Raw genomic sequence first — 23,666 nt, 5'->3', positions numbered from 1 at the left:
TTCTCCTGCCTTCTTCCCATAACCTCTGATCCTCTTATTAATCAAGAACCTATCTATCTCTGTCTTAAAGACACTCAGTGATTTGGCCTCCACAGCCTTCTGCGGCAATGAATTCCACAGATTCACCACCCTCTGGCTGAAGAAATTCCTCCTCACCTTTCTTTTAAAGGATTGCCCCTTTAGTCTGAGGTTGTGCCCTCTGGTTCTGGTTTTTCCTACTAGTGGAAACATCCTCTCTACGTCCACTCTATCCAGGCCTTGCAGTATCTTGTAAGTTCCAATAAAATCCCTACTCATCCTTCTAAACTCCAACAAGTACAGACCTAGAGTCCTCAACCGTTTCTCATATAAAAAGTTCTGCATTCAAGGGACCATTCTTGTGAACCTCTTCTGGACCCTTTCCAAGGACAGCACATCCTTCCTGCGACACGGGACCCAAAACTGCTCACAATACTTCAAATGGGGTCTAACCAGAACCTTATGCAGCCTCAGAAATATATCCCTGCTCTTGTCCACCACTAGTTGGAGTCATACCTGACACAAAGGAGGTCAGTTATCTCAATCCCGGGACATCACTGCTGGAGTTCCTCCGGGTAGTGTCCTCGACCCAACCACTTTCAGCTGCTTCATCAATGATCTTCCTTTCAAAAGAAGGTTAAATGCGGGATGTTCACTGATTATTGCACGATGTTCAGCACCATTCGCAGCTCCTCAAGACACTGAGGCAGTCCACGTGCAAATGGAGCAAGACCTGGATAATATTCAGGCTTGGGCTGACAAGTGACGAGTAACATTCGTGCCACACTAGTCCAAGGCAATCACCATCTCCAATAAGAGAGAATCAAACAATCGCCCCATGACATTCAATGGCATTACCATCACTGAATCGCCCACTATGAACATCCTGGAGGTTACCATTGACCACAAACTGACCTGCTCCTGTAACCGCAGTACTTATATGGTTTGTCAAGTTCAGAGGCTAGGAATCTTGCGGCGAATACCTCACCTCCTAATTCCTCAAAGCCTGTCCACCACCTAAAAGGCTCAAATCAGGAACATGATGAAATACTCCCCACTTGCCTGGATGAGTGCAGCTCCAAAAATACTCAAAGCTCGACACTATCCAGGACAAAACAGCCACTTGATTGGCATCCCTTCCACATGCATTCATCCCCTCCACCATCGAAGCACAGTAGCAGCAGTGCACTACAAGATGCACTACAGGAACTTACCAAGGCTCCTTAGGCAACACCTTCCAAACCCACGACCACTAGACAAGGGCAGCAGATACCTGGGAACACCACTACCTGGAGGTTCTCCTCCAAGTCACTCACTATCCTGACTTGGAAATATATCGCCGTTCCTTCACGGTCACTGGGTCAAATTCCTGGAACTTCCTCCCCAATAGCACAGGTGCACCTACTTCACATGGTTTGCAGCATTTCACCATCACCTTCCCAAGGGCAATTAGGGATGGGCAACAAATGCTGGCCTTGCCAGCGAAGGCCACATAGTGTTAAAAATTAATATTAAAATAAATGAAAACGCAAATTTTGCCGACAATTGAATTACGCAAAAGGATTACCTTTTCTTTCTCAGTTGCCACCAAGGAAATGGCAAGACCCATCCTGAAAAAAACAAGTAAATATAATTTGCTACCTTGCATACTTTTTAAACATTAAGAAATATGCCAAAAGTAGACACCGGTGCTTAATGCAGTCTCTTACCTGTCAGCTCTGCCCACTCTGCCAATTCGATGAACATAGTTTTGTTTTTCATCAGGAAGAGTCACATTAATTACTATTTTGAAAAGCAAAAATAAATTAGGATTGTACAAAATTAATGAGGAACAACACAATCGATAGATAACTCACTTACCAAAAGGAATTCCACGAATGTCAATTCCTCTGGCAGCAACATCAGTACAGATCAGGTGTTTTACATCTGCTTTCTTGTCAAAACAAAAGTGCATAACAACTTTGTATTTAGACAGCCAACATTAAGCAAATATTAAAAGATATTAACAAAATTTTTAGATTTTTTCCCACTTTTACAAATAACAAAAAATCCTCCAAACTGGTACAGTACAAATGCTTCAGTGTACATGAATAGAGAAAAAGACAGGATAACAGCAACACAGTTGGTTCAGCTTAATCTTTAAACTTGGTGCCTCCATTTATACTAAGAAAGACCGTGTGGGATAAACTAGAGAATAAGGGAGTAGAGGTTAAAGCCATGAAAACATGGTAAAATGGCACAAACCTGGCTGTGCAGCCATTTTTCATACAGTTAACAAAAATTTAGGATAACATTTTCGCGTCATCTTCAGATACACACCAAACACACCTCCCCTAAGTCTAATTATACCAGATGCACTAGTGACACATTGTAATGTCTTAAAATTTCTCTGATTTGAGACCTGCCTGTACCTTTGCAGGAGCAGTCAGCCATTCCCCAACCCCAAAGAAGTTTAAACAAAACAGAAACATTTGCCAAGACATTAGTTCTAAGAGGTTATTTTATATATAATCCCCAAAATCTAGTACAATCGTGAGTGATCATAATTCCACATATTTATACAGAGAAACCAGCAAATATTCAAACATTGGGGTAATCGTCGTGGTCGGCATCTCAATTCACACAGAACATGACAGGACAAAATGATACCGCAGACCTCACTCCTCTCCAGCCAAAGCACTGGCCAGACCCCGTGAGACCCGAACCATCCTCCACCGAGGAACCCAACTGGGAAGGAGAAGAATCATCCAGACACCCACATGGGATACAACCTCCACACACAATAGGGAAACCCTCTAAAATTAAAGATAACAGATCGGAGACTATATCAGCGATGCTCCTACTCAGGTAAAGAAAGGAAATATCAGAAAGAGAGGAGCACCAGGATTAGCCAATAAACGGCAAACAAGGTCCAGGGCGGCATGATGGCACAATGGTTAGCACTGTTGCTTCACAGCACTAGGGACCCGGCTTCAAATCCAGCCTCGCGTGACTGTTTGGAGTTTGTACGTTCTCCCAAGTGTCTAAGTGAGTTTTGTCCGGGTGCTCCCATTTCCTCCCAGTCCAAAGATGTACCGGTTAAATGGATTGGCCATGGTAAATTGCCCCTTTGTGTCCAAAAGATTAGGTGGTTACGGGGAATAGGGTAGGGGTGTGTGTCTAGATAGGTGCTTTTTTGGAGGGTCGGTGCAGACGTGAGGGGCGAATGACCCCCTTCAGCACTGTAGGGGATTCTATAAACTTATACCTTCACAAAAAGGATACCAGGAACAGCATAGCCTAATACAAAACAGGACTACGCCTCCCCAGGGGATCCCAAGGAGGACAGTTTAAAAGTCCATATTTCAGACCACTTGCAGAAGGGTGAGCCACTCATCCATCCAGCCTAACCTCCAACCGTAGAAGGACTCTAACCATGCTGAGCCAAAGCTCTTACTCAGGCCCTGCTGCCAACAAGATACTACCTCCACAGTGGAACCACATCTTAAGGAGAGCAGACCACGAGCCCCCAAAAGGGGACAACCCAGGGAAGGGTAATCTTCGCCACCACACAACCCATTATACCCTCTACCCAATCCAAGTAAACACTTGGCTGTCCTAATTTACTCAATCAAGTGACCACTGCCACGACCCATGTAGCCAAATAAATAAAGACCCATCCAAGAAAAGCTAGATATCGAGGATTAACCGACCTGGGTGTGCACTGACACACACCTCCTTCCACTAATGATACCAGAGGCGCCAACCACAGAAGCAAAACAAAAGAAACCCAGTTTTCTCCAGGATACATCATTCATCCCTAACTTCAAAGGAGTCAAGCAAGGATTCCATAATCCTAAAATAACAGAAGTATACTAAAAACAAGTGCGACCTGAGTTTTATGAACAAAGTGAAAAGGTACCTAAAAAAAGTGCTCCCTCATTGTAAAAGTAAGGATTACAGGACACATGAAATCAAAACTAGGTAAATACTGCATAACCTTCATCATACTACCAAGTCAGCATTATTTTCGGCATAGAACAAACACCTCTGTGCTCAAACATCGTACACCCATGTCAGGATAAAATGCAGACACAAAATCAGTGATATAACCACAAGGGGATAAAGTTCAGAATTATTGATGAACCGCAGTCACCATCCAGAGCTTGGAAAGGCCAAAGCTATGACAGGATCGTTGAGCAACATCCAGGATCTATCTGGAGTTTCAATGAAGCCCCTGAACCTCCACTATGTCATTGCCCCGAAGCCCTGGTGGTGAGAAACTTGGGTCCCGGTGGGTGGCGAAGACCTGTTGCGCCCGGCTGCCTCCAACCCTCTCGACAAACATTGGAACTCTCTGCCTTAAAGGTAGTGGAAGCAGGGTCACTGAATATTTTTAAGGCGGAGGTAGAGATAAACCTTTTAGACAAGAGAGTCAGGCTGTCAGGGGTAGATGGGAACAGGAATTCGAGACACAGACAGATCAGCCACGGTTTATTGGATGGCAGAGCAGGCTCAAGGGGCTGATTGGCCTACTTCTGCTTCTATTTTTTAAGTTAATAATTGTTTGCTGTACCTCCAGGTTAACTTTCTGATTCGAGTGGAAGGCCCATCAAATACCAATATTTTCTGGCATTTCACCTTTGAAAAATATATTATGCTTTCCTATTTTTCTACCAAAGGCGATGAAGCGGGAGACCAGTTAGCTGGATGGCTGGTTGGTGATGTGGAGCAACTTCAGCAGTGCGGGTTTAATTCCTGTACCGGCTGAGGTTATTCACGAAGGTTCCGACTTCACAACTTTGCTTCTAACCGGAGGTGTGGTGACCCTCAGGTTAAATCACCGCCAGTCAGCTCTGAAAGGGGATAGCAGCCTATGGTCCTCTGGGACTTTGCAACATTTAACAAAGCAGTTTCCCCATATTATATGCCATCTGTCACATTCTTATGGTCTCATATAACCTTTGCTTTTCTCATTACATCTTCTTAGCTTTCATTTCCACCCAGCTTTGTTCGCAAACTTACATGAGACTGAGTGTAATGTAACCAAGTCATTGCTGTAAGTTTTAAATAGCCGTGTCCTAACTACTGAACCTGGCCGTACCGGTTATAGCCTGCCAATTCAAAATTGTCCTGTTTATTCTGAATGTTTTCTGTCCCCTTAATTAGTGTGAATATATTATCTGCAATCTCATGATCCCTAATTCTGTGTAATAACTTCTTGAATGAAACTTTATTTAATTTTTTTTGGAAATTAAAATATGCTAGATCCCCTTATGTGGCAATGGAATTGAGACGGACAAGTATTCCAGAAGTACCTTGAATCTTTCCAAGTTTTGCTTTCTTTCATTTGGTTTTCTATCACCATGCAAGCAGACACAAGAGAACTGATGCCCCTTTTTATCTGGTCCTGAAACAATAAATATATTTTATGTGAGAATCTCTTACCTCAAACCAGCAATGGAACAAAGAATAATAATAATAAACTTTATTTGTGTCACAAGCAGGCTTACATTAACACTGCAATGAAGTTACAATGAAAATCCTGGAAGCATACTAATTATCTCACCTCCTCCCATCTGAACAAAGAACTGTTCCATGTTATCACAGTCAATCTTTGTTCTGCAAAAAATTATCGCTTGATCCATCTTGTGCTCCTTGATTGCACGAACTGTATATTCGCCCTTCAGTATTTTAATAGCTTCTGACCACATTTCTGGGGAAATTAGATATATAAACAAGTTATCTCCTATTTGCAATTAAGAAATTCCAAACAGTAATAGCAAGTTGATTAGTGATAAAATAGTTATCGTTTTAAAGTAATTGAAGCAATCTGATATACAGTAAAGCATTGCTTTGCTACTATTGTACCAGTTGAATTTACAGAATAATCTACAAAGCTTTCACATTTTAACAGCAAAAATTCACTATTCAACTCTAGCTTCTATAAAATCGGAGTGGTGAGAACCTTGGAACGATGGAGAAACAAAGCAATTTTGGCATTCATGTGGACAAATTATTAAAAGTTGCTGGACAAGGTGTAAAAAGAAAATCAAATCAGCTACTGGAATTTTGACTTTTATTTTAAAGTAGCTGGAATGCAAAGGAAGGAAATTATACTTCATTTGTATATACTTCAACAGACTCCATCTGGAATGCTAAGTTCAGCTCTGGGCATCTCTTCACAGGAAAAATATAATGGCTTTGGAGGCTGTACAAGACAGATTTACTACAATGATATGAAATTAAGAAGTTGAGGACAAGTTGCACAAACTTAGCTGGCATTCCTCGAAGTAAAGAAGATTAAGGATGGTCTAATTTAAGTATTTAAAATGAGTTCAGTAGGGCTTATGAGAAACTATCAGAACTCAAGGACAGGGGGGCATAATCCCAGTTTCATAGATTCAGTCACTACCAAATCTTACTCACTCTTCCCTTAAAAGATGCAATAGCGCCGACTTCACTTACTCAAGTATTGCATGGTCTAATAACATTCTTTATAAAGACATTTCTTCAATTTCTCTCCTCACTCTTGGTGATAATTTGAAATAGAAAATCCTGTAACACTGACCCTAAAACCAAAATGACTCCTTAAGAAGGATTTTGAAGAGGTGAATAACTTGATCATCTCTGCTTGAAATCCCAATATTTGCCGCCTTTCAACTAATTTCTCATCTGTATGGTCATGATAACTCTGAGTAAATACTTTGGGTTTAGAAACTTAGAAAACAAGAGCATGAAGCCATTCGGCCCTTTGAGCCTGCTCCACCAGTCATTATGACCATGGCTGATCGTCCAACTCACTAGCCTAATCCTGCTTTCTCCCATATCCTATAGAAACATGAATGAATGTCCCTTTTATCGTGCAGTCTAAAACTGGGGACATTATTCTATGACTTATCTACTACAAATGCACAAATTTACCAACATGCTGCTTCTAACTTTATGCTTCAATTTGCAAAGTGTTCTTAGGTTGAAAGAATCATGTATGCAAACCCGAAGGCCTGTTTTTCACCGAGTCAGGTCGACTCTAGAAACCTTTAGAAAATGGCAGCTGGATCCCAGAAGCAGAGTTCTTACCCACTACATATCCTGCTTTTTGCTGGTTGGGCGGCGGGGGGGGGGGTGGGGGGGTGCTTCTAGCCTCAGAATTCACCTACCACCGTGGCTACCCAAGATCTACTCCCAGAGTCAGCAGGCCCATCTCTATCTGTCCCTGCCTCCTCAGAGCCCTTTAAAATGAGACAGTTCTGCCGAACGGAAAATTTCCAGACTAGAGCTAACCGCCTCAGCAGCAAAAATCTGGCCCTGGGTCTCTGTTTATTCATTCCGTTCAGTATCTTTTCCATTTTATTTTACCATATTTTCCTTTGTTCTATATACCTGACATTTTTTGAACAAACCCCTTGTGAGGCACCGGGTCTTACTCCTTATGAAGAAAACTACATATGCACATCTCCACCATTCCTTATTTCTATTCAGTCATTTCCAGCATCAAAGAATTGATTGGGCTAGAGGAAGAGTCTCCGGGAAAAGAAAAGGAATAAACCCAGAGGAACCAAGAGTTTGGATTAATTCCAGGAAAATTAAATATCTACGTAAAGGACTGTATAAAGTATACTTGTGAAATGTGTTTTTCTGTAGGCTAAACATAAGAAGGGAGATATTTATTCTGTGTTTAAAGCACAAGTTGCCTGCAAAGGTAGTGTTCAAGCAATTGTGTGTATAGTCTGTTCCAATAATCATCTTAAAACATGAAATCTTGGCATTCTTTTGACGATTAACTAGAATTCAAATTTATTTATGAAAGTTATTGGTCTTAATGGAGATCGTTTATTTCTTAAAAATTGTTGATGGCAGTCCTTGAATATCTAAAATTCACAAACTTTACCTGAAGTATGAAATTTAAAAGGTTTGCCTCCAATTTGTATTAGATGATATAGTTGCACAAATTCACTTCTGTTCCATTCTAGATGTTCTGATGCGCATTCTCTCATCTCCCAGCATAAATGAGAGTAAGAGTTTCTGTTACCATCCCTGCTTACTTTCAATGTCCACTTCAGAGTTCCGTAAATTTTCTTTAACAGCAATTTATTTTTCTAATTATTAAAAGCAATTTATTTTTCTAATTAATAATGATTTCATGTTCTCCTTTAGTATTCCTACATTTTTTGGTCTCAATCTATCATTTGTTGGAATGTCACCGTGGGGTAATTAGAGATCCTATTTTAAAAATAAATTTAGAGTATCCAATTTGTTTTTTCCCAATTAAGGGGCAATTTAGCTTGGCCAATTCACCTACCCTGCACATCTTTGGGCTGTGAGAGTGAGACCCACGCAGACATGGGGTGAATGTGCAAACTCCACACGGACAGTGACCCAGGGCCAGGATTGAATCTGGGTCCTCAGCGCCATGAGGCAGCAGTGCTAACCACTGCGAATTAGAGATCCTATTTACTCCCCCTCCCACCTTCAGGAAGAGTCAGCAGTTGGTCAGAAAACCAGCGGCACTCAAGCTAATAGCAGATACCAGATTGTGAGAACCTTCAACTGCAAAGCTTAAGTGACAAATTACACCGCGCGGACATGCACAACATCTCATAGAATCACAGATCATAGAATTTACAGTGCAGAAGGAGGTCAAACGGCCTATCGAGTCTGCACTGGCCCATGGAAAGAGCACCCCACTTAAGCCCACACCTTCGCCCTATCCCAATAACCCAGTAACCCCATCTAACCATGCAATTTAGCATTGCCAATCCACCTAACCTGCACATCTTTGGACTGTGGGAGGAAACCGGAGCACCCGGAGAAAACCCACAGACACGGAGAGAACATGCAGACTGCACAGACAGTGACCCAATCTGGGAATCGAACCTGGCGCCGTGAAGCAACTGTGCCAACCACTGTGCTACCGTGCCGCCAGCTTGAATTTTATTTTGGGGGGGGGGGGAGAGAACTATAAATTTTTTAATACTTGCGAAACTAAATTAGAGGTGCATTCCATGTGATGTCCATTTACTAAACTGTCTAGGTCTCAATACCCACATTACAAGACTGGTGTCAAAAAATTGTAAACTTATATTTTACATTTGAAGGAGGAAATCCAATTGGAAGTATGACATCTAATGCAAAGCCACTGACCTGCAGAATTTGCACCAGGTCTCGTGTTATCTTTTGCATGAACTTCATCTGTCTGAGGAAGATAAAAAATAATGACATTATTAAAATAAATTGGCTTGATGTATATTAAGACATTACCAGTCATATTTTTGTTAGTCATAACATAAGAAATAAGACCACAAGGTCATCTTCAAACAGTTGACAAAAGCTTATTAGAACATAAAATTTCAAAGGAAAATTAAGAATGTTGTAGGTTCTTTGTGAGGGCGGGTAGAATAAGCAGTACTTCGGATAGAAAAGTTCCACAAACATTGGCATAGGAGTAGCATGCTCTCTTTGTTTAGGCACTGTGCCCAAGCTGGTTAATAAAAGTAGTTCAACCCTCTTTACCCGGATATGTCGTCCAAGTTTCTCCCAGTTATGATCGGTTTTTGGATTAACTCGAAGAACAACATGATGTACGGTCTCGGGAACAGAATCCTCTCCTTTAAGATCTACCCAGGTTGGGAAATGCATGATCTTCTCTGACAGCTTCTTAACATCAAATGAATGCAGAGTGGCAGAGCAAACAATTACCTAGGCAAAGCATAGTAAACCATGTCAACATTTAGAGAGCAGCAATCTTACTTTAAAAGTAAAAGGCTTTATTTTCGGTCAGTGGGCGAAACTCTCCACCTTGCGTTGCTGCAAATGCGGACTGCGATCAGGCATCCGGCCAAATTAGAGGTCCGCACCCAACTGTACTTCAGGCGCCATGCTCCAGCTCCTCTCAGGTGGCAGTCTCGCTGACATGAATTTCTGACAAATGTGGACTGGGTGCCATGGCTGTGGAGGGGGAGCAGGAGGCGAAAACCCCCCAGAAAAACTGTCAGCTTGCAGGGGGATGGCTGCCTAGCCCAGGAGCAGTAGCGAGTATGGACTTGGTGCCAAGTCCATAGATTTACAGTGTCCCCTTCGGGATCTGGGTAGCCTGGCTCAGACGACCATTGCTGCAGTCTTGTTTTTTTTTTAAACAACGCACCCCTGTGATGCTTAGAGAGCCCTGGCTGCTCACACTGCTGAGTCCTGCCTGTATCCTTTAAAACTGTAAAAGAAACTAGTCAAGTATACAATTTGCATCTGATGAAAATGTTATGTATTTTTCCAAATTAAATTAAATTCAATTTAAAGTTCAGTGTATTGAAGTCAATGGGACAAATAAAAACGAAAGTAACATTTTGCAGACTGCTAATTACATTATGTGACTAAAATCACATGCAACATCAAGAGAAATCGGTGGGATATTCAAATATCAATTCAGACACTTGGTTCTCTGACAAGAGTAGAGATGTTAAAATGACTTTACTGTGCCTTTTAACAAAGTTCATACCTGCAACCTTTTGCCATCAGATGTTACTTGAGGGATCTGAGAATGCATTCTTGAAATGAAGTCAGTGTAGCCACTAGTGAGCAATCCATCCTAAAAAAAACAAACACTTTAGATGGCTCCATTTTAGTCACCATAAAATATGCAGAATAAATTATGTCGATTATATTCTTTCCAGCTTTCAAATATGTGTCTTCAACTAATGCAGTTTGTAAATGTTAAGCACATGGTATCAATTTCTTTATTATCTACGGAAAGAAAATCTCTATGAATATAGTGTATACGAAACCTTGCTTTAAATCTTTCATAAAATCAATAAGGTGTAGCTACATTGCTTGGACACACGAAATAACATGATAATGTCCAAGGTTGCTAAGATTAGGAAACAGGGTGTTGTGTGATTAGATTTCAAATACGAGAAACTCTGAAAAGGCATTCTGAATCTTTTATTTATATGTGCTTAATATGGCAAAATGTCTAAACTCTTTCTGGTAGTCATGGTATTAGTGTAGACCTTAAAAAAAAAAAAATTGCCCTTTATGAAAGTATTTCTGAAGGTTAAACAAAATATTGGCCTGGATTTTGTGGTCAAAGGTGTAGCATGCTTCTTGGCACTGGCATGGAATAAATTTCATGAACCCGTTGAGAGCATGGTGGCAAGAATTTTGCCTGCCTTGAGGGAGGATTCTTTCCTGGCATGGGTTGCCATGAGACCCAGCAGCACAAGCAAAAAGGGCAGTCACCTTATCTCAAAAAAAAGACTGCAGCAGAATAAAAGGCATTGGAACATAAATGTGAACATATTTTTAAAGTACAAGAATTTTGATCAAATAAAATCAATTTAGATAGTATTTTGAAAGTCTAATAAATCATGTTGAAGTCACAGATTTTACTTTTTAAAACAAGATTAATCAGATATTTAAAACTTCTCACACTCAATTAAAAAAAAGCATTTTAACTTTTAAAATGATATGAGGGGGCCTCCATAAGTATTTGCAAATTCAGAGTAGACCCATTATGCCTGAAAATACTGGTGAAAATTTAGAAATGTAATTTATGTGGAGTTTATAGGAAGTTACCTCAAATCTGTACAGGTAGTTTCCTTGGTTAATGAAGCAGCAAGTCTTTGGTTGGCTGGCTCACTACGTGTGCATTTTGGAAGTTGCGATGCCTCAAAATCTGGCCTGCTAAGTCCATATTATTCAGTTATTGGGGAACTGAATCACATAGCTTCCAGCTTTGACAATAGAATCAAAAGCAACAAAAAGTTGAACTGAGATAGAGATGGTGTATGAAACTGTGAAAAAGACCATCGTAGCAAACACAGATGCTATTCAATTTGTGGGATTACTAAATGTAATTATGGCATTTCAGTTCTGATAAACGAGCACTTACTGCTTCATCCAGCACAAAGAATCTAACTTGGGACAGATTCAGTTTTCCTGTTGAAACAAGGTCATCTATTCTTCCAGGAGTTCCAACAACAATATCCACCTGTGGAATAGATAACAACATTCATTACGTTCAATTTAATGGAACAAAAGTAAAGTTTAGGATTAAATCACACTTTTCTTCAGTGATCTTTAAAATACAAGTTGCACTCTTTAACAGCTGAAAAATTGTTCAAAAAACTGAAATAAATACAACACATAATTAGAGGTTTGAATAATTGTTGAAAGTACTCTTTTGGGGGAATACGCTTTGGGAAACGTGAGATGGAGACAGATAAGTATTGTGAAATAAGAAACCCAAATTAACCAAGTTGTTCATAAAATGCTACAGTGCAGAAGGAGGCCATTTGGACAATCTAATCTGCACCGACCTGCCGAAAGAGCATCCTACCAATGCCCGCACCCCACCCAATCACTGTAACCCCACCCAACCGTTTGGACACTAAGCGGCAATTGAGCATGGCCAATCCACCTAACCTGCACATCTTTGGGCTGTGGAAGGAAACCGGAGCACCCGGAGGAAACCCATGTAGACAGCGGGAGAAGTCCACACAGTCGCCCAAGGTCATAATCAAAACCAGGTTCCTGGTACTGTGAGGCAGCAGTGCTAACTGGGCAAGTTTAAGTTAATTAAGAGCTACAGCTGTAATCACTGCATCTCTAGATCAATTGTTTCCAGTATAAAGCAGTAAAAAGCAAAAATTCCTTGAAAGATAGAGAGTTAATAAAATTGCACCAAAAAAAAAATTAGAAATTAAGGAAACTGTGCATCACGCGCATTCTCCCACGATTGTTTCGGGAATCTTGGCACTACTGGTGCAAGAGCTCAAGGCAAATTTTGATTTCTTTTGCAGGGTGACAAAAATTGAAATGAATTCACTGAACACCAAAATTAGGGTAGGACTTTCAGTTTACTTTGGAGCTTTATGCACTCCAGCTAATTAATGATTTCATTCTAAAAGAACGTGAGCATTGCAGATCTAAAAAAAGGCGTATCAAAGTAATCCTGCGAGATCCGAATCAGGTCATTTCACAATGCACATCACGCTAACTCATGAATGGGCCCCAAGGCCATCACTTTCAGCCCTGAAAACTACTCTATCTTCTCAGATTACGTAGAAGGTATTTGAGCAACAGATGAAGCGAGCTGTTTCATGCTGTGACCATGCAGTAGTGACACATTTTGTATACCCCACGAAACAGGATGCTGCTGTCAGGCCAAAAAGACTTCTGCTGAAGACACAAATGAGTATTGTGGCATATTGTATGGCTCTAGGTACATATGGGGCTGGATTCTCCCAAAATGGGACTATGTCCCCACGCCGGTGCAGAAACGCTGCGGTTTTACTCCAGAGATTCCTGGTAAAAAGATCAGCTAATTCAATGCCCTGCAGGGGGCTAGCAGGGACCCGGAGTAATTCTCACAGCTTTAGCTGAGAATCTGGGCCCCCGCACTTCCGGTTTGGAGTCCGCGCATGCACTTGGCGGCGGCCTCGCCGAGCTCCATAGTGGATCGAACCGCGGAGGCAGACAGAGGAATTAGGCCCCCCTCACCGATCGGCCGAACGCCCAGTCGTCTAACCGTGCGTATCTAATCCCTGGCCGTCTATAAGGCCCCATCTGGTGTCCGATTCCCCCACTAGGACGGCCACGGACTGAGTCCGCAGCTGCCACGCTAGCATCCCAACCGACAATAGCAGGTTTTATCCAAGCCGTTGGGAACTCGGCTGGTCAGGAGTGGAGGATCGCTGGGCTGGCCTCTTTCAATGGGCCCCCAGCTGCCAGCGTACTCCGCGATCAGGCCGGCTGTGCGGAGTTTGCACTTTCTCCCCGTGTCTGCATGGGTTTCCTCCAGGGGCTCCGGTTTTCTCCCACAAGTCCCGAAAGATGTGTTTGTTCGGTGAATTGGACATTCTGATTCTCCTTCAGTATACCTGAACAGGAAGCCGGAATGTGGTGACTATGGACTTTTCACAGTAACTTCATTGTAGTGTTAATGTATGCCTACTTGTGACAATAAAGGTTATTATTATTAATTTCAGTACCAGTGTGATGCTAGGTATGTAGGCCTCGTGTCCCAAAGACTGGCGGATCGTATTAAACAGCATGTCCCAGCTGGTATTTGCAACTGGCAAGGTACAGACCGTATCCAACCAGCTCATGCTTGCAAAACTTAAAACAAATGTGATTCAGCAATTGGACAATATTTGCCAAATAATCCTCAGTGTGTTAAGAATTATGCTGACAACCAATTAAGATTGTCAGTAGGTCTCGCAGTATGGCGCATGTATGTGTACTGTAAGATTCATTACGCAGGACCCTGGTTTTTTTTGCTGATAGAAAGAACATAATACATTGCACCTATTTCAGGTCGAACAAAGCCATTTTTCAGGGCAATGCCTTATCCAATCAAAGGCAAGCTGCCTGGTTTAAATTTCAAACATAGATTGGCAGTTAACTACCAGTCACCATCAACTGGTGCATTCATCATTGCAACACCTCTACCAGAATCCACTCAAACAGTACATATTTGTTTCCTTTGCGTTGGTATTCTTACAAATTGCCCTGATTGGTGCAAGAGAAATTGTCCTAATCAGTGCAAGACAAAAAGGCTTTGACAAAATGTCTTTTCAACAATACTCAAGTTTTTCCATCACCAAATGACTATTTTGAAAGAATGTATGAATACAATGGAATCATCAAATGGCAACCGAACTTACACATAGCCTAATATATAACTTTGTGAAGGCAAAGTTAGTGAAACAAGACATAACAAGATCAAAATTTGTCAAATACATTAAGCCAGGAAATTATGCACAGAATGGACAAGAATGTAAATTTGTAGAGATGTTACATGAATTTAGAGGAACGCAAGCAGGAGAATAAAAGCTTTATAAATTGATTGTAAGCTACAAAACGGTTCCTTTTCAATGCAATGCTATTGAAAATCATAAGCCTAGTTGAATGGTTGTTAAAATTGGACAATTGCCAAAGGACTATATCTAGAATATTCAATACTTGATTTTCGATAACTTCCATTTAAATGGTATGATAGACACAGTAACAAGATTCAGTTAAGACTACCTCAGAGTCATTGTGGTAATCAAAATATGAAGCACTAAGTTTTGAGGATTTAAAGTTGGAGAGAAGTGTTCCTCATGAGTGATCCAGGTTGTGGGATCAAATTGGGTGGGGCAGGTGAGAGAAAAATTGGCAGTAGAGGATTGTGCGCAAAAGTGGATGGGATGGGAAAAGATTTAGGATTAGAAAACTAAGCAAAAAGGTGGAGGAAATGAATTTGAAGATCAAGACAATAAAAGGAGATTGCAAGGCATCAAGAATGAAAGGATGCAAATAAGATGCCTTCATTGTTGCTGCTGGTGTGGTACATCTACAACAAGGTCAGAAAAGGTTAAAAACAATTTCTCAAATTACCAGCTTTAGGCATTCATCAGTGGCTGGTTTTAACTGGGCCCTTTCAGAAAGTTAAGCAAATATACAAAAAGCAAAGGCACTAAGACACATTTGAGAAGGCCAAAGTATGAGAATTGGATGCTGTGAAAACGTATCAGTAACTTAAAAACATTTACCTGCTAAAAATAGTAATATTAGCATTTCTCAAAGTCATAAGAACCATACGGCTATGATAGTATAGAATAAAAAATATTTTAAAAGAAAATAGTACTTGGAATAAAATAATTTGGAGTTTCTTGTACGTTTGGGAGTAAATAAAGCAACTATTAAGACTTAGGATATTGCAATGTATTTTACAGCTAATGTTTATATTACGATGTACGGAACACAACCAGAATGCCCTTAGTTGAAATTATTTTGATCTTATAATTCATATACTATAATCTATTCTGAGTTACTTAATTCATCTGAAATTTTCAAATATATTACACATTTGTATGTACATTAACACATTCCTGAACACATTTTCTTGGGAAGTAAAAGGGAAAACTTACGCCTTGTTCCAGGACAGCCAGTTGATCTTTTGCAGAAACACCACCAATAATCAGAAGCTCCCTAAAACAAAAAAAAAGTCTTAAAAACTAAACCATCTTTACAATGAACAAGACTTACAGCATGGTCAAGACAGGCGTGTTGTGAATTAACCCAAATGGTTATTTTTTTAAAATTTAGCATTGATTGCATTTGTATTATTGAGTCAACACCTCAGAAACATAAGTCTATGAAGATCAAATGATAGTCTAAATTGCCTTTTCCTTTCTGAATGAGGTTTGTTCAGTTTAAAAAGAATGAAACCTTGCAGTGAGAGGGAGGATAGACAAAATTAGGATTTTACTCCTGATCACTCTCCAATGAATACAACTGCTATATGACACTACGTGGGGATACATTTTCTCAAAGCGTTGTACATTTCTCTAGGTTCACAAATGAGGAATGCATGGAGTGACACTGAAGGCTTGACAGCATCTGCGCATCTGTACCCAGGGTAGTAATTGAGCACGTTCAGATGTGGAGATATTAAGGGCGAGTTCTAGATACGCTTCACTGATGGAAATCACACAATTTGCGCTGAACAACATAACTGATTATGCTCAAAGTACATTGCAACAGTTGAACTAAGGCAACTGCCATAATCTAACTAAAATGTTGTTAATCATTATAAACCACATTTTGCACAGCAATTACTGCCACAGAAAAAGGGATTTGTCTTTGGTGTGTTTCCATAAGGCCCGTACTACCAGGTAAGACAAACATACCTGGAAAATGTCATGCATTGATTCTGGAAATACATAATATGGCAACAATGAAATTCACTGCCTCTTATTCAGGACAGAGAACTGTATTTCCTTTCAGCAGCAATTATTTTACTGCAGGACTCACTGACACAGCCACAAACCAAGGGTGAGGGTGACCAAAAGCAAAAAGGTCTGAAAATGAATGACTCGACAGAAAGGCCTGAATATCTTTTGTGACAAGGAATTTTCACAATTTTTATAGTGAAATACAAATGCTTCTCGGCTATTTCAAATGGGAAGAATTATTCGACTTCAAATGAATAATGTCAGTTTTCTCTTGGTTTACTTTCTATTACTGCCAAGGCTGTAGACCAGTGCATTTGTAAAATATCACCAAAATTAGTACAGCATTTCAGCATTCAATGCAGTTAGTTCATGTAATAACGGTTGATATAAACAACAGACTGCTATCTTGCTGGATTATATACATGTGGCGTGAAGCAAAGGATTACGGCAGTGCTTTGCAATCTATTTTTCAACGTGACTGCATTTTAACTTGCCACCAAAATCTCAAGAGGCCATCAGGGATGGGGTACAAAGGCTCTCCTCATATCCCATAAACAAAAGATATAAAACTCAGAAAATGAACATGAAAGTTTCAGCCACCCTATATTCCATGGTGACAGATGATTCAGTGAAGCCCCTCTCCTTTCTACCGCCCCCACCCCAGTAGAATCAGCTCCTTTTCCCCCTACCACACACACCAGAATTCTGCCAAATGGTGGATATTTCTCATTCCTGCACAAATAATGTAACTGAAAATAGAAAAAGAGCATACCACAGACTGAAAGTTAATGCTACACTGAACAAAATTGGAGGAAAAAACAGATTCCTGCTGCTGAAATTAAAATACTAAATAGTTCATGATTTCAGAATGTTACAATAAGTAAAATGGAATCACTAACCAGATTATTACATTAAGGACCTTATTTGGTCTTAGTCTAAGACATATATAGTGAACGGTTAGCTTGTTTATTTAGTGTGGGGGGGGGGGGGGGGGGGAAGAGGAGAAGAATACAAGCACATGTTGGAAGACAACCTACCTTAGTTTGGGATTCGTAACATTCTTCTTGAACTGCTTGACATTGTTGAGAGTTTGTTCAGCCAGTTCCCTTGATGGTTCAATAATGAGTGCCTTTGGAGCATTTGGCAAGTTCTTAGCTTGAGCCACTTGTGCAGTACCTGAAAAAGAATGAATGCTACTGAATTAATAATGGTAAACTATTTAGAACACTGAATGGTTCTGAAAATTGTTATTTATTTTATAAATTAAAATTAGCTATTGTCTGATATCCACTAAGTTCTAACCATCTTAATTCTTCACAGCTGCTACTTACAAAATTAACATATTAAAAAAAAAAAACAGATATTAAAAAAAGTAACACCACTGAATAAATGATTCAGAATTTCCTACGATTTCCAAAGATTCCAGCTGTCGGATTTAGTTTGACTACTCTTCACAGCTGTATCAACATTTCCAGACAGCTGTATGGAGACAGCAGGCTGAAGAGAAGGTTAAAAGCCAGGAAATTATGAAAGAGTCATTTACCCAGAATTATCATCCTGGATTTAAGGATCCAGAAATATGTCCTGAAATGAGGTTAACAGTTCTGATAAAACTTATTGACTGCTCTCTCTGCAGATGTCTAACCTGCTGACGTTTCCAGATGTCTAACCTGCTGACGTTTCCAGATGTCTAACCTGCTGACGTTTTCTGTTTTTATTCCAGATTCTAGCATCTGCAGTATTTTTCTTTTGTAAAGACATTGGGTCGGATTCTCTGTTTCTGAGTCGAAGTGTTGAAGCCAACGGAGAATCCGTGGACTTTGACGTCAGAAAGATCGGCGCCAAACCCGCAGCGATTTTCTAGTGAGGGTCTAGCACCGGAGCCATGTGGAACATCACCGAGCCATGTGGAACATCACCGAAACCCACTGAAAATGGTGCGGGAATCGCTAAGTCCGTGATGGGCACTTGCAGAGCTGCAAGTCGCAGCTGTGCTTAAACCATAATAATAATCGCTTTTTGTCACCAGTAGGCTTCAATGAAGTTACAGTGAAAACTCCCGAGTCGCCACATTCCAGCGCCTGTTCATGGAGGCCGGTACGGGAATTGAACCCGCGTTGCTGGCATTGTCCTGCATTACAAGCCTGCCGTTTAGCCCACTGAGCTAATACACCCCCCCCCCACACACTGATGGGGGCCAGAAAGATGGGGCAGGTTGTGCTGGAGTGCCCATACAGCTGATGGATCGGCTGGGGCCAGAGGGCTTCCAGGGGGAGCTGTCACTTATATGACCCAGGGCACCATGTTAAAAAGCGGCGGTCAGCGGCATGCGCAGCTATATGGTTGCCTTGCCAGCTGCGGTAATAGTGTTGCGGACCCGTCCAACCAAACCCCACTACCCCCCCCACTCCCTGGCAGAACCCCCCAGGCTAGTGGCACAGCTGTCGGCAAAGTATGGCGGTGCCAGACACTGTCCATACGCCCTCGCTCTCTCTCAGCAGCTGATACGCCAGGTTCATGATTTGTGACAGCACACATGGACCGTGCCGTCGGCCCATCAGAGGCGGCGAATCGCGGGTGGGCCTACTGATGATATGTGAATGGTGTTTCAATTACGTGCGGCATGTGTCACATTGATGCCATTTTTGAGGAGGCTGGGCATAGTGATTCGCCGTCAAACCGGCACCTGCCGCGATTTCAGGGACAGGAGCTATTCTCTGCTCAATTGCACACCCCAATTTCGGTGTCGGCTAATGGAGAATCCAGCCCATGACTGGTATGACTGAGGTTGAAGAAATTCCTGCTCATTTGTCAAATTTGGCTCTGCCGTAACACTGGTAGCAGAGCCTTCAGCAGTTCCTAAACCTGTCCATCTCAGCAATTGGACATCCTTCAGCAATTGTCTCCGCATCAGTTACTCAATTTACCACTAGCATAAAATTGAGCTCCCCGAACATTTTGCTGCCCTTATCTTAACTCACACCAAGTCCTGTTCACCCATCACTGTGCTCGCTGACCGGCTGTGATTGAAGGTCCAGAAAACACTTGACTTTGAAACTCTTATTTTTGTTTTCAAATCACTATTGCCTTGACCTCCACCCCTCGTAACCTCCTCTTGCCCTACTAAATCTCTGCACTCCTCAATGTCTCCAATTGTAAATGCTTCTTTATTAGTGGCTGTGCCTTCTGTTGTCTCGAGCCTCAGCTTTGGAATTCCCTTTCTAAACCTTTCTGCTACTTTCTACTCCTTTAAAAGTGCTCCTTAATACTTGACTGAAGTGGCTTTTTCTTTTATCATTTCCTGTCCAAATGACATGGTGTCAAATTTTATTTGCTAATGCTCCTTTGAAGTACCATTGCACATTTTACTATGTTGAATGCTCTATAGAAATTGGTGCTGCATTTCCATTTGTGAATTCTTTGGGACTCTTTAAAAAGTTCTTGGAAAAAAAAACTTAATTGCAAACAAAAAGCAACACACGACTGATGCTGGAAAGCAGAAGCAAAAACAGAGACTGGAAAATCTCAGCGCTTCTCACCAGAGGTTGTGCAGTGTTTGCAAGGGAAGGTGCCGCAGTGGTTAGCACTGCTGCCTCACAGCGCCGAGGACCCAGGTTCGATCCCAGCCCCAGGTCATTGGCCATGTGGAGTTTGCACATTCTCCCCAAGTCTGCGTGGGTCTCACCCACACAACCCAAAGATGTGAGGCTAGGTGTATTGGACATGCTAAATTGTCCATTAATTGGAAAAAAATGAATCGGGTACTCCAAATTTATGGGAAAAAAAGGAAATGCAAAGTATTCTAATCATGAATAAGAATTTACCATTTAATATGTTTACTTATTCTAAATTTATAAAAAATAAATTTACTGTAACAATTTTTGCAGACTTCCGATGGCGACATGTAGGTGGAGGTCGCACATTGGGTGGCTCCCGCCACATTTCTCGTATTTTTGGCCTTTAATGTGAACTGTCTTGGGTATCAGAAACGTCGTGGGTATCAGGGGATGTCGAAAACCCAACAAAAGAATACAGCACGAAAAGGAACAAGCGCTAGTCCGCCAGAGGGACCGGTGCAGAGTTCTCCTGAAGAAAAGATGGCGGGAGAAAGGTTACATTTAACTCCAAGGACCATTTCTTTGAAATGGCAGAGGAGGCCTGGGCGTTCGTGAGGGCTGAAGAACTGGGACTGAACTGAGTTTGGAATTTGATTCCTCAGGTTATGGTTGGGAGTGGATGGTTTGGGGACAGTGGGGCAATATGTTGGAGGTTTCTTTTCCCCTTTGTTTGGTGTTTAACATGTTGGGTTGTTTAGAAGGGTTGGGTGCTAGGGGGGGTAGCATTACTGGTGGGTAAGAGTTAGGTTTCAGATGGAGGTGGTGGCAGATCAGGGAGGCAATAAGTTATAGTAACCGGCACTTTGGAGGGGAGGTTGGTGGTTTTGGTTAGCGTGTATGCCCCGAATTTGGATGGTGTAGGGTTTATAAAGAGGATGTTGGTGGCCATCCCGGGTCTGGACACCATCAGTTAATTTTGGGTGGAGGCTTAAACACAAGTGCATGTTCGCTCATTCCCCCCCCCCCCCAAAAAAAAAGTGGTCAAAGAGAGTGAACGTGTTGGCAGCGTTCATGAAGGAGATGGGGGAAAGGGGGTCTGTGACAATCAGGGGGCAGAGAGTATTCCTTTTTCTCGCCATGCATAATGCATATTCGAGGATTGATTTCTTTATTATGGGGAAGCCATTGTTCTTGGTGGGGGGGGGGGGGGGGCGAGGAAAGCGGAATACTCGCAATTGTTATTTTAGATCACACTCTGCACCTGGTAGATGTGGTCATGGACAGGAATCCAGCACAGAGGCCGGCGTGGAGGATGGATGTCGGGCTGCTTGCGCATCCGAGTTTTTGTGGGGTAGCAAGAGAGGAGCAGCAGCGCCTGGTAGATGAAATTTTGGAAGTCGATGGGAAATATGCGGAAGATCCCATTCCGAAACATTTGGCCAGTAGAAATGAACTACGGACGCAGCTTGACCTATTGTCCACAGGGGCAGTGGGACGCCAGTTGAGGCAGGCAAAGGGTATGCTGTACAAGTACAGGGAGAAGGCCAGTTGCTTGCTGGCGGGATAGCTCAGCTGGCAGGCAGCCTCCTGGGAGATTGTTCAAGGGATGGGGTGACGGCACTGGAGCAGGTTTATCGGAGGTTGTATAGGTCGGAGCCCCTGGGGCACAAGGCGGAATGAGGGAGTTTCTAGAGGGACTGGAGCATCCCACAGTGGAAGAGGAGGACAGGGAAGGGGTGGAGGAGCCAGTGTGGCGATTGAGGAGGTTTGGATGGCGATCGGGAAAATGCATACAGGTAAAGCTCCGGGGTCAGATGGGTTCTCAGTGGAATATTCTACGTTTTTGGACAGGCTGGCACCACTGTTGGTGGAGATGTTGGAGGACGCGGTAGCTGGGGGGCACTTCCGGAGACAATGGGGCTGGCATCTATTTAGCTTTTGTTAAAAAAAGGATAAGGACCCAGTGGACTGTGGGTCTCAAATCAGTCATTATCCCCGAATGTGGATGCCAAGATATTTGCCAAAATGTTGCTGCTAAGGCTGGAGGAGTGCCTCCCTCAGGTGGTTGGGGAGGATCAGACGGGGTGTGTAAAGGGTAGGCAGTTGTCCTCAAATGTCCAGTGCTTGCTAAACGTGGAGGGGAGCAGGAAGTGGTGGTGGCACTGGTTGCGGAGAAGGTTTTTGATCGGGTGAGTGGAGTTACTCGTTTGCGGTGTTGGAACAGTTTGAAATTGGGCCCCAAGTTTGTGGCATTGATCAAATTATTAGATAAGGATCCGAAGGCCCGTTTCCATACGAATGAGGTGAACTCAGGATATTTTCAACTGTATAGGGGAATGAGACAGGGGTGTCCCATGTCTTCCCCTTTTGTTTGCGCTGGTGTTAGAGCCCTTGGCCATTGTGCTGATGAGCTAGGATAAGTGGGGCATAGGGTGTCCCTGTATGCTGATGACCTTTTTGTTATACATTTCCAATCCGCTTCCCCGGTGAGAAATATAATGGGGTTGTTCAAGCAATTGGGGCCTTTTCTGGATACAAATAGAATTTGGAGAAAAAGAAATGCTCTTTGGTCTCCGCGCCAGGAAAGGGAGCGGTCTTTGGGGGATTATCGTTTTGTGCGGCCACTATTCACTTCAGGTATCTGGGGTACAGGTGGCTCGAGTGGGCCTGGCTCCGGAAATAGAATTTTACAAGCCTGGTCGGCAGCATCAGATGTTCGGCATTGCACGGAAGGAAGCCTTTAGGTATAAGACAGCACGGTAGCCCAGTTGCTTCACAGCTCCAGGGTCCCAGGTTAGATTTGCGGCTTGGGTCACTACCTGTGCGGATTCTGCACGTTCTCCCCGTGGGTTTCCTCCCACGGTCCAAAGATGTGCAGGTTAGGTGGATAGGTTGGAAGTGTGGGCTTAAGTGGGATGCTCGTTTCAAGGGCCGGTGCAGGCTCGGTGGGCTGAATGGCCTGCTTCTGCGCTGTAAATTCTATGAATATGCAGGTGCTGGATTTTGCAACCAAGGAAGGTTTTCCCGACATTTCCCGTTACACCTCCTTCCTGGTTGTTGGAAGTGGTGTTATCGGTGATGGGGTTGGGGGGGATCACCTGAATGATTTATGGGTGGATTCTGGAGGAGGACACGGCGTCGCTGGAGGGAGTTAAGGCCAAGTGGGAGGTGGAGCTGGGGGTGGCTGGAGGAGTGGTCGTGGTGTGAGGTGCAGTGGAGGGTCAACACTTCAACATCATGTGCGAGACTAGGGTTAGTACAATTAAAGGTGGTGCACAGGGCACACCGGACGAGGTCAAGGATGAGCAGGTTGTTTGAAGGGGTGGAGGACACATGCGAGCTGTGTGTGAGCGGCCCAGCCAACTATGTACATACGTTCTGCAGTCCCACGTTGGAG

The 23,666-nt window shown here is 42.5% G+C and overlaps 1 protein-coding gene across 1 annotated transcript in view; it reads right to left on the bottom strand.

Annotated features, from left to right (window-relative positions):
- The window catches only part of ddx1 (DEAD (Asp-Glu-Ala-Asp) box helicase 1), a 75,776-nt gene that overhangs the window by 23,400 nt on the left and 28,710 nt on the right, over positions 1–23,666 (bottom strand). The window contains exons 13-23 of the mRNA XM_072498806.1: positions 17,750–17,888; positions 15,906–15,966; positions 11,882–11,980; positions 10,490–10,579; positions 9,511–9,696; positions 9,142–9,193; positions 5,567–5,713; positions 5,316–5,407; positions 1,879–1,951; positions 1,728–1,800; positions 1,586–1,628 (exon numbers count right to left, since the gene is read on the bottom strand). Coding sequence (XP_072354907.1) covers positions 1,586–1,628; positions 1,728–1,800; positions 1,879–1,951; positions 5,316–5,407; positions 5,567–5,713; positions 9,142–9,193; positions 9,511–9,696; positions 10,490–10,579; positions 11,882–11,980; positions 15,906–15,966; positions 17,750–17,888 — 1,055 coding nt within the window. The remainder of the gene's footprint in view (positions 1–1,585; positions 1,629–1,727; positions 1,801–1,878; positions 1,952–5,315; positions 5,408–5,566; positions 5,714–9,141; positions 9,194–9,510; positions 9,697–10,489; positions 10,580–11,881; positions 11,981–15,905; positions 15,967–17,749; positions 17,889–23,666) is intronic.

Source organism: Scyliorhinus torazame, chromosome 4, assembly GCF_047496885.1.
Source record: "Scyliorhinus torazame isolate Kashiwa2021f chromosome 4, sScyTor2.1, whole genome shotgun sequence".
NCBI lineage: Eukaryota > Metazoa > Chordata > Chondrichthyes > Carcharhiniformes > Scyliorhinidae > Scyliorhinus > Scyliorhinus torazame.
Note: the sequence above shows the minus strand (reverse complement) of the source record. Positions and strands in the feature narration are given on the sequence as shown.